At 42.4% G+C, this 11,679-nt stretch overlaps 2 protein-coding genes across 2 annotated transcripts; one reads left to right on the top strand and one right to left on the bottom strand.

Annotated features, from left to right (window-relative positions):
* Positions 1 to 393: 393 nt before the first annotated feature.
* LOC114442081 (ATP synthase subunit alpha, mitochondrial-like) lies at positions 394 to 3,856 on the top strand. The gene is made up of 11 exons (XM_028415357.1): positions 394 to 549; positions 1,016 to 1,091; positions 1,458 to 1,627; positions 1,737 to 1,910; positions 1,992 to 2,158; positions 2,265 to 2,565; positions 2,690 to 2,914; positions 3,003 to 3,110; positions 3,188 to 3,332; positions 3,421 to 3,571; positions 3,649 to 3,856. The coding sequence occupies exons 1-11, from the start codon at positions 490 to 492 to the stop codon at positions 3,725 to 3,727; spliced, it is 1,656 nt and encodes a 551-aa protein (XP_028271158.1). The 5' UTR covers positions 394 to 489; the 3' UTR covers positions 3,728 to 3,856.
* A 3,079-nt stretch (positions 3,857 to 6,935) lies between these two features.
* LOC114442083 (phospholipid phosphatase 1-like) lies at positions 6,936 to 11,138 on the bottom strand. The gene is made up of 6 exons (XM_028415361.1): positions 10,682 to 11,138; positions 8,769 to 8,920; positions 8,390 to 8,673; positions 7,921 to 7,978; positions 7,633 to 7,809; positions 6,936 to 7,127 (listed from the first exon to the last, which is right to left on the bottom strand). The coding sequence occupies exons 1-6, from the start codon at positions 10,737 to 10,739 to the stop codon at positions 7,002 to 7,004; spliced, it is 855 nt and encodes a 284-aa protein (XP_028271162.1). The 5' UTR covers positions 10,740 to 11,138; the 3' UTR covers positions 6,936 to 7,001.
* Positions 11,139 to 11,679: the final 541 nt, after the last annotated feature.

Raw genomic sequence — 11,679 nt, 5'->3', positions numbered from 1 at the left:
TCACAACATAAATAGTTTTAAATCAAATTCACAAAAGTCATTCATCTTTTAATTTATCTTGGTAATTTGTAAATATCTCTTCAGGTGCACAAATGAAAAATTTTGTAAAATTCCAAATATGGTACAAACACGTTTACTTCACTTAAGCATGCATAATACCGTCTAAAATAAGACTATATTTACAAAAGGTTTCACTTTATTGTAATTTCTTTAGACTCTCCTCAAACTAGAAAAAACCATTAACGACGTTCAAAATAAATTCTGTTTCTCCAAAATAATGTTTATGAGGAAAGTACGTTGGGGTACTGTATACCGGTATTGCCGACAGTATCATCTCCATGGCGGCAGGGGGCAGAATTGAGCGGTGAAGCAGGAAACCCAACACGAGTGACACATAAATAGAAGAAGAGTTCATTCAGCCATTACATTCACTCACAGGCAGGTCGGAGCCGCTAGTGGTGGAGGACAGGTCATTAGCAACCCGAGAAAATGCTATCCGTTAGAGTTGCAGCAGCTTTGGCCCGAACCCTGCCCAGAAGGGCTGGATTTGTAAGTATTTAAACGAAACAATCTCCATCTGGTGACCATTTTGCAGCAAGTTTATGTAATATCGGTTTGAACCTTGGGGGTGTGAAGGATAATGTTAACGTCGCAGGCCGCTAGCTAACATGTCACCGGCTTATAAATACGAATATAAACGCCGCTAATATCCCCCGATTCATGATTTGTCTTAAAATTGTTGACTTAAACGTGTTAATGGGAGTTGCCCTTGTGAAATGACAATCCTCAACCTGCATCGCTAAAGTTAGCGTGCTAGCTAATGCTAGCTTTATGCTAACGGCTCATTCAGCCATGCTTTGAAGGTCAGAAAGCTTGACAGCGCATGCCCTCTCCGCTGCACAGCGCAACAATGGCTCACCTTTCAAAGTGCGCATTTGTAATCATCGCTGCATAATCTGTTGTCAAGTGGGGATTTGCAGTTTAAACGTTTAATGAAGGCTGTCATTGAACCCAGGTTGCCAAGACTGTACCGGCCGCCTGCGTTGGGGTCAACCACCTCCACACACACAGACCATGGCTGCAGAAGACAGGTGAGAAAGTCAGAAACTATCCTTCACACAACATGTAAATTTGTGAAGGTGATACCATGATTACAAAGTTCATATTTGTAATTTCTCTGTGAAACTGACAAGTGGTCATTTTGATCCCAATTTACTGGACATACCATTGTTCATGTGTGACACTGTTTTTAACAGCTGGGCTAATGCATTTTAAGCTGTATAATGAAACCCAGAAGTATTTGAAGATACATTGCAGTATTTGATTTGTGTTACAGAAGATGATTTTATTACATTTTTCAGTTTTATTTGACATAAAAAATAAAGTGACTATTAATTTAACAAGTGTTTATTTTGTTATATAAGCCTTCATTACCTTGTTTTTTTTTCCCGTTACAGGCACAGCAGAGGTGTCCTCAATCCTGGAAGAGAAGATCATGGGAGCTGACACCTCTGCTGATCTGGAGGAGACGGGACGTGTGCTGTCCATCGGTGACGGTATTGCCAGAGTGTACGGCCTGAGGAACGTCCAGGCAGAAGAGATGGTGGAATTCTCCTCTGGTCTCAAAGTATGTGTAAAAGGACACCATCAAGCACAAAAAATGTCAATTTACATTTTTTTACATTACTCTGCATAGCACCTTATTATTGTGCTTACTTGTTGTCTTTTTTGTGCAGGGTATGTCTCTGAACTTGGAGCCTGACAACGTTGGTGTTGTGGTGTTCGGTAATGACAAACTGATCAAGGAGGGTGACATTGTGAAGAGAACTGGCGCCATTGTGGATGTTCCTGTGGGCGAGGAGCTGCTGGGCCGTGTCGTTGATGCTCTGGGAAACGCCATCGATGGAAAGGTTATTTGATTTTGACATTGTAGTTTGAAAATCAATGTTAAATTCTTATTGCTCACCAGGAAAATCATTATTCTTTCACAGGGACCCTTGGGCTCTAATACCCGTAGGCGTGTGGGTCTGAAAGCCCCTGGTATCATCCCCCGTATCTCTGTGAGGGAGCCCATGCAAACTGGTATCAAGGCTGTGGACAGTCTGGTACCCATTGGCAGAGGCCAGCGTGAGCTGATCATTGGTGACAGGCAGACTGGGTAATGATGCTAAAAAAAGATAATTATTTAAGTTATTTCTGTCATTGCATTTATCTGTGTCAACTATATCTGCAGACTTTCTACATATTCTTCCATTTCATTGCAGCAAAACTGCTATTGCCATCGACACCATCATTAACCAGAAGCGTTTCAACGAGGGAACTGATGAGAAGAAGAAGCTGTACTGCATTTACGTTGCCATTGGACAGAAGAGGTCCACTGTGGCTCAGCTGGTGAAGAGGCTGACTGACGCCGACGCCATGAAGTACACCATTGTGGTCTCTGCCACCGCCTCTGATGCTGCTCCCCTGCAGTACCTGGCCCCATACTCTGGCTGCTCTATGGGAGAGTACTTCAGAGACAATGGCAAGCATGCCCTGATCATCTATGATGATCTGTCCAAGCAGGTAAGAACTTAACATCCCTGTTATTTTAACAAAAGAAAAAAAGATTCAGTTCAAAATAAGTTGATACTGTAATCTATATAGTTTGTATGAACACCGGTGTTCATTTTTTTTCCCCTGCTGTTAGGCTGTTGCCTACCGTCAGATGTCCCTGCTGCTGCGTCGTCCTCCTGGTCGTGAGGCCTACCCCGGTGATGTGTTCTACCTGCACTCCCGTCTGCTGGAGAGAGCTGCCAAGATGAATGACAACTTTGGTGGCGGTTCCCTCACTGCTCTGCCTGTCATTGAGACTCAGGCTGGTGACGTGTCTGCCTACATCCCCACCAATGTCATTTCCATCACAGACGGACAGGTTTGTCCATAAATGGTTTTTCAGCTGTTGTGGGAGGGATCTGCAACATCAGAAGATATTCTGTACTAACATTGTGGGTCTGCTACAGATCTTCTTGGAGACTGAGCTGTTCTACAAGGGTATTCGCCCAGCTATCAACGTGGGTCTGTCTGTGTCCAGAGTAGGCTCTGCTGCCCAGACCAGAGCCATGAAGCAGGTAAGATCTGGCTATGGATTCTACCTTCATCCAGTAGGAAGACAGACTTTAGTAACGTGAGTTTTTCTACCTCGTAGGTGGCTGGAACCATGAAGCTGGAGCTGGCTCAGTACCGTGAGGTGGCTGCCTTTGCACAGTTTGGTTCTGACTTGGACGCTGCCACCCAGCAGCTCCTTAACAGGGGTGTCAGGCTTACTGAACTGCTGAAGCAGGGACAGTACTGTGAGTTTCAGCATCTTCTACACTAAAAATGTTATGCTGCAGTATTGTATGTCCTAAAATACAACTCAACGGTCTCTCTCCACTCCAGCTCCCATGGCCATTGAGGAGCAGGTAACAGTCATCTACGCTGGTGTCAGAGGTCACCTGGACAAGATGGAGCCCAGCAAGATCACAAAGTTCGAGAAGGCTTTCCTGCAGCACATCCTCAGCCAGCAACAGGACCTGCTTGCTGCAATCAAGTGAGAAACATTACTTCGGCCACATTGTGTGTCAGTTCATGTAAAACCCTGGTTGACTGGATGATTTTCTTTTTCAGGGCTGACGGCAAGATCTCAGAGGCATCAGATGCTAAACTGAAGCAGATTGTACTGAACTTCCTGTCCAGTTTTGAGTAAATGCCTAGCACTTCTCTTGATCTTCAGTGAGCTACCTGTCTGTCTCCCCATGATGCTTATATATGTGAACACACTGAAGGCCAAAAACCTCCATGTACAGATTTCTCCAAATAAAATTTTACAACCCTACCGTGTTGTAAAACTCCTTCTGATTGTGCACTTAAGTTGAGAGTTTAAGTTGGTTCACTCTTAGCAGACTTCAGTGGCAGAAGAAGAATGGAAACATTTCCTATTTGGAATTGGTCTGTTTCATTGTATTAAAGTACAGACACAAACATTACACCATACGTTCATGAATTGCTGTTTACTGTAATTACTTGTTCATAGGAGCATTATATTAAGGAGAGTAGGCGAGCTAAATGGGTTTAGAGTGACTCGACAAAACATTACATCACTTACTCTAAACCAGTTTCAGAGGATGTTACAAAAAAAGTGCATCACAAGTGTGGTTGAAATGTTTGATACAACAGTAATAAAATCAGTGACGTGGTCACAAAGTAAATCCCTTTGTACTGTCTTATGTCTGGAAAACAGTGAGAATATTTAGTATTGTGCAATGTTGCTTGTAGCAGAACTGCTCCCTTTGAGACGGTGGAGGGTGTGGCCAAGAAGGGACAGGCTGAGGAGCAGGAGTAATTAGAACCTGAGTGCAACTGTGTGTGTGGCAGCAGCAGGAGAGACTGGGAGCAGAGCACGGAGGGAGAAGAAAGCCTGAAAACAAAGTGCATTAAAAGAGGAAGCCAAACCAGCACCAACTTCACAAAATCACCGCCACAGCATGGCTCAGCGGCACAGGAGAGCGGGTGCAACAACCTGAGTGCTCTTCAACAACCAAAAGGGAAGTAACAATGCAGTGGAAGTGCAAGAGTGGTGGTGGGTTTCCAGGACATTTGAGACAAACTTTGTGTGGCAGCCTGATCTCCCTGACCTCCCTTCAGTAAAACATTTTATATTCTTTTTGACCAGAGACTGCTGAATTTTTATTTTTTATGGATATGAATCCCCTGGTCCAGTTTGGACTCTCCCTTAGTTTGTAACTTAATTTTGAGTCAGACTTTTTTGTTAATTTTGTTTGTAGTGTGGGGCTAAAAGGTATTCTAGTAACTTAAACGTGACAAGCTAAATCTTGTCTGGTGCCAAACTTAATTTTAATTTTGATAAGTCTCCTTTGGGCTCCCCGCAACACTACATGGCTTTCATGCAGCTAGATAATGTGCCTGTAAAATATTTAGAGAAATAATTCTCATCAAAAAAAGCTGGTGTGGCAGATTATACTGCATCTTGTGTATTGTTAATGTCCAGTAGGTGGCCACAGATGGCTTATAGTAGAGCTCCACAGGCTCGGTACATACAGTTCTGAGCTGTGGAAGTGTTCACCTACCAAAGGTTATTTGATTTAAATACTGACATGAGTTATGTTTTATCAACTTATATACAGTCTGTTCTCTATCACATGTTGCACACAGGGCTTTCCCCCATTTTATGCATATAAAGAAACACAATAATTCACATTAAGTAAGAGACAGAATTTAAATGTTCATATTAAAATGACTGTATACCAACTCTCACCCTGGTGTGTTTTCTTCCTCTCACCTGTGGGTTGTTTCTAGTTTCTACTTCTTGTTTTAGTTTCTCTTCTCAAACAGGAGCAAGATGAGAGACTCAGCCACTGTTTCAATGGTGCGCTTTGTTCTTTTGGGTTACTACATCTGAAACTTTACTCTCTTGCAGTTAACGATCAGTATGTCACCGTGGCACCAGTTATTTCCCCATCATTTGTTTTTTTTGTTCCTCTTGCCTTTAGGTGTTCTCCTCACAGACTCACACTCAATACTGAGGAAATAACGTTATGAAATGAGACAAATCTTTTACTGCATTCTTTAAAAGTTTGTCGAACTGTGTTCTGAGTCATTTGTTTCTCCAGCAGCATCACTGCCTGGCAAGACAGAGCGAGGCATGTGACAGAGAGTGAATGGAGCTGCCTTCAATTCGGACTATTGTTGAGGTCAGCGTGACAACAAAAGAGAGCTCTGTGAAGCTACGCACAACATGATCAGCCGCAGTATAACACGCAGCTTTTTCAGTTTAAGTGAAGTCTGGCTCTTGTTTTGTCGTTTGTGTACATAGTTTTCTGCATCACATGCATATGTGTAGATTTAAGTTAAAGTGCATATTATGCCAAAATACGCCTGTGTCCTAAATATGAACAAATGAAAGTGCTGTCTGGCTTCTAAATCTAATTTGCTGAGCAGCATTTAAACAGGAGTTAAATCAATAGAAAGACAATAGTAAGTTTCTCTGAAGGAATTTCACACATCAACACATTCCTAAAAAATTACACAAGTGCTCAGCCAGACAAAAAGTGAGAGTCTGGATTCTGCTTAGTACTAAAGCGCCAGTCAACATACAGCTGCTGTGATAGGACTTGACATGTCAGGCACATCCTACACTCAGACATGTTGGTGTTTACTCCCTGTATCCACAGTGATATCATGGAGAAAACAAAACAGCCGAGGAAGTCACACACCCAGAGCCGTGCTTGTTCCTGAGTTATGGTGTTTGTTTCTCTTTCCTCGATCCTGTGCTTTATTTACTCACAGGCCCGTCATCAACACTTCACTCATCTGTAATTTCTGCAAACCAAACACACAGGACTCATTTTTCTTTGTTTGTATCAAAGTAGCAAAATGGCATCCTCTTTATTTATCTCATTTTGTCCCAGTACTGCTCTACAGAACAGCGTCTGTGTGGATACAAACATAAAGAACTTTATACATACTATTAAAAAAAGAGAACTGTATATTTCATACATACAATTATATCAGGGAAATGATTCAATAGCAGGTAGCAGCACAAATCTAAGGCAAAAAAAATGAATATAAATATATTACTTCTGAGTTCTGTCTGTGTTTTTAAGGAGAGTCCTGGTTTTCTTATTCACAGGTACCAGGCCTCCATATAAGCCTGCTCGCAGTGCGCACACAAGACGCTCATTATATTCTGGGCAAAAAGAATTTCATTCATTCATAATGGCAACATCACACCAATATACACCAGCAGCCACATTTCCAAACAAGCACATACTGTAAAAAAAAAAAGCGACTTTTTTTCCTAATGTAAAACCAACATGCTGTTTTATATCATCATCATATCAAAAAAGCTTTAAGATGTTGGATTTACCCAAAACTTTGCAGATGCTTCTGCATCATCCCCCCCCCCCCCCCCCACCCGCACCCTCATCACCAGTCCGCAGCCTGCAGCGATGGCTCATGCTTCAGTCAGTGCTGCCATAGTGGTTCCCATTAGAAGGGTTTTCCTGTAAACTGTCATGTGAAGCTTCTTCCTCCTGCGACACCACCGGCTCCACCGGCTGCTCAAAGAAGTTAGAGACGCAGAACACCTGCAGACAACAGCAGCAAGTTAAAGTTCTGCAGTAAAGATGGAGGAAAATACAGACTTCCATAAATGTGGTGTGCGCTGTAGTGTTGTCCTGGAGTAAGAGAACTCATTCATCAGTTTCCAACAATAAATCTTTCTTTTCCTCTCCAGTAGTGTACTTAGGCCAAAGAATGACACTTTTCTCACTAGTCCACCAGCACTCCTTCTGCATCCCAGGAAATAGAAGCCATCACCTATTTGGCTTTACTGACATCTTTGGTTGAAAATGGTAACAGATAGCAGGAGAAATCTCTTGTGAAGAGTTTCATGAGCCTGAAAGCTGTGAGTAGCTGCATGGACATGGCCCTAGGAGGAAGCCAGCTCTGTGACAGTGTACCAAGAGCTGTGGTAACTGACATCCTTCTACTTTAGGCCACATATTCACCCTTGTTACAGCTATGCTTTATAAATAAAGTGACATTTGTCAGGTGACCATTGTGTAAAATACCACCTCAGGTGAAACTTACTGTGAGAACAGCTACTAAACCCCCCTGCAGGAGGCCGACCAGCACGTCACTCCAGTGGTGTTTGTAGTCAGACACCCGTGAAAGACCCACATACACTGCAGTAGCAATCAGAAAGAACTGGATGGTGGGACGCAGCAGCCTTGACCATTCTGACCTCAGTCTGGCTTGAACGTACAGCTGGAGCAGCAAGGGGGGGGTTAAACAAAACAAAAGCAGCCAAGTCACACCTACATGCAGATTACAGATTACATCCAGAGCAATATGTACAACAGAAGTGTTCATACTTACTGCAAGGAAGACCATGCAGTACATAGAGAAGGATGAATGGCCCGAGTAGAAGGACAGTCTGCACAAAACAGATAATTAATCAAATCACTTTAGTTTTTTATTGTACAGTTTATTGGTCAATGTACGAGAAAGCTGCTAAACTGCATCTCAATGATTTTACCGAACGATGACAATATAACTTCTATTCTATCCTGACATACATTTCACACCCCTGAATAAGTTCAATGGCAGTGAAAACAGCAGAGAAATGGATCATTATATAATAAATAATAATAATAATTCCAGTATATGATGTTGTATATTGTGTAACCTTTAGCATTGCATTCATTTTAACTATTATCTTATCAATGTCTCAAAGGTCACCAGAATAAAATTGTTATTACTTTACGACGGCTAAAACACTTACACACCCACACCCACACACACTGCAACTATTACATCCATGGAGGATAAATACATCAATGGTTACCTGGCCTCATCTACCAGGAAGCTGTCAGTGCCAGTGCAGGTGAAGTTCTCGATGTAGCCGCCTGCTTTGCAGTTGATACGATCCCATGCTGGTTTGCATACAGCCAGGAAGTGTGGCCGCAGGCGGCCAATGGAGTACTTAGCTATGTCAGTCAGAGACTGGCTGGCAGCAGCTCCGAACACGTAGCTGCCCACTGCTTTGTACACACAGGAAATGTACTTTTTCCCCAAAGACTGGTTCTTGATGCGCGATAGGTAAACAGAAAGGCACTCTCCACAAACAATCTGAGAGAGGAGGAGATTAAAGCAGGCAAACAGGAGATTAAACACAAAGCAGTTAAACTTGTTTCTGCAGTGACTTTTAGAGATGAAAGACTTACAACAATGAGTGTGAATGGGATCATGACTCCTCCCAGCAGCTGGTAGGATATGGTGTCCTCTTTGATGGGGTATCTGATGGACTCATCGTTACAGAAGAAACCCCGTTTGAAAGGGCTGTGTTGAGGAGTGAGGATGAAAAATGGGAGTCCAACTGTTGAAAAGACAAAAGAGGCACATAAACAAAGTATTTTTTATTATTCACAGACTGCTGCGTGGTCTCAGTGCTGAGCCGCTGCTGTTTACACATCACAACTTAGTCACAGGAAACGTGATCTGATGGAATTATGCACGTGTTTTCTCCTCTAAAAACGTTTAACTGTTGTCACACATGGGTTCTCTCTGTGTGTGTGTGCTCACCCATACAAGGGTGTAATGTTACACAATAACTGAATTAAATGCATGAGGTTTTGAGTTACTGCAGTAAAATTACTGCAACAAAAACTCAGAGGCACACATTCTGGATGGCATTTAAGTATTTGGAAGACTGAAGGTATGTATGAGGATGATAATGATCATGATGTTTATCCACAGGAAACAGCAGTAAAACACGTTCAGACATACTCAGACTGCTCTGAGTTACACAGCCGTCCCTGGATATTACAAAACCGCTGGCTTAACTGAACGCAGTAATGCAACAGCAGGAATTCTTCCAAGTACAATCACTGAAATTGATTCTTTCAGGCTAAATGAGTTATCCTGCCGTCACTGTGGGGGTAAATCACATCCTGTGTCCATTTTAAAACTCATGGTTTCCATGTCAACGACGGAGATCTCTCTACGCACAAATGTTTGTAGCATTGTCACAAATGTTGAAAGCATAAACAAACATTCAAACAAAAAAAAAACAACAACTCCTCTTTACAGAACTGTGTCAAAACGGCTCTGAGTATTTGCTGCTCCAGGTTGTTGTTTTTTCCAGCCCTTGTATCCACTCCAGTGTTAGAGAGTGCTGACATACTGCTGCACTCATGGGATTTTCCATTGTTGATTTGTTTTGCCAGCTTTGGCTAACATCTGCTTGTTTGTCTTTTGAAAAAACAAAAAGCAACAAGGAAGACCTGTATTGTGTGTGTAAAATGTACTTGCTGATCCAGAATTTCAGGCACTTCAGCTACCGCTATCAGATTGTAACCAGGATAATAGTGCACAACACTCATTTTCTGATTAGAGCCACTCAAAAATATGAATTTAAGAGTGAAAACAGCCTGAAAACTGTCCAAGGAACTTGCTATCCCACTGAGCAACAGTGGCTCAGTGGGATAGCACCCTGAGTCATTGTTGTGTGTCCTTGGGCAAGACACTTCACCTGTGCCTGTGGTGCAGCCTTAAACAATTTACCTCTGGGATTACTAAAGTATCTAAAAAAAAATAAAAATAAAAGAGTGCCGGTTTCTTATGCTGTAACACTACTACGGCCTCATATATACTTTATATCTCAAGGTTTCCGTACAGACACTTTTTGATTGCCAGCTCCAAACAAACTGAGGGGATTTGTGTACAGTCAGCAGCAGAGCCAACCACAAGACACTGACTAAGCATGGAGCACATAAATCACAGTGTGTCCAAACATGTCCATTCTCATCAAACTGAGCCGGGAGTCCCACAAGAAGTACAGTTTATTATGATCATTAAAGACTCTTCTTTTTTCAGGATTAGCACAGCAGGATTACATTCCAGAAACTGAGCTAAAAATACAGCTTTTGCTTGGAAACACACACAGGGTGGGACTTTGTTAAGTCTTTTTCCATCTTCCGGCGTGCTTCCACAAACGTGATGCAGTTTTTCTGAATGGATTTGCTTTAACTAGAACTTCATGTAATGCCCTGATCAAACAGGCCTAAACTTACACTTAAATTAAATAAACGGATTAAAATGCGTGTTAAGCAGTGAGAGGAGGATGGGATTGACGTACCGAGGATCAGACAGGTAATGTCCAGCAGGATGAGCGGAATTCCCGACGCTTCAAACATGTTGCGTCTCCGTTGTCCTCCTCCGGTGTTTGTCTTTGTAAAATATTTCAGGTCCCGACTGTCCCGGCGTCTCCGGCTGCTTTTAGGAGAGACGAGACGCAGCGTGTCTGCTGCACATGTCTCGCTATTCCAGCATACAATTAAAACACACCAGCGTCATTGTCCCGAGACTGTCTCTCTGTCCGAGAAGCTAAGTCTACCAGGAGCTGTTTCCTTTCCTTTAAAACCTACAGACTAAGTCAAAAACACTCCACGACTAAAGACTAAATCTAATCTAAAAACACCACCACACACGGGAAGAGCCGCTCACCCGTTCAGCTGCTCACAAACCATCATAACACTGCTGGATTTCTTCAGCTCATAATACCGTCCTGTCCTCAGATGAGACATTACCGGTGTGCTGCTCTACTCTGTGATTAATGCTGCCTTCACGGACAGCTCGAAAAAATTATTTAATTAACTTATTTTAAATTAGAGATAAACGATTTAATTAATTAAAGTAAAAGGGTTATTATGCAGAATCGTATAGTCAAAAAATGTAGTGGTGTAAAATAGTACTAGTATTTTCCGTTGGAGTGTCGTTTTTTTCTGCCTTTGAAAACACACGTTCAATTAAATTTCCGAGGTGTACTTGAAGGTAGCACAGAACACGGAAGAGGGGATGAGAGTTTCAGGCCTATCGCGTGTCTGCGTGACGCTACGACAGCCGTCTGCCGATAGGGCTGCTCCTCCCTCCAGCGCTGACGTAATGAGGTTTCAGCCGCATCACTATTAATAGCAGAGACGCTCTTCTGCTGATCAGTGCAGCATATCGATCAGATGAAGCATGGCTCTATTGTCTAATGTTGAGTCAGACTGCCATGTTTTAGTCTTACTTTTTATCTTCTAAAATTGCATTAATGAGGATGATGACTTTACAGTTGTTGGATAGTAGGACTAT

The sequence above is a fragment of the Parambassis ranga genome, chromosome 9 (assembly GCF_900634625.1).
Source record: "Parambassis ranga chromosome 9, fParRan2.1, whole genome shotgun sequence".
NCBI lineage: Eukaryota > Metazoa > Chordata > Actinopteri > Ambassidae > Parambassis > Parambassis ranga.
Note: the sequence above shows the minus strand (reverse complement) of the source record. Positions and strands in the feature narration are given on the sequence as shown.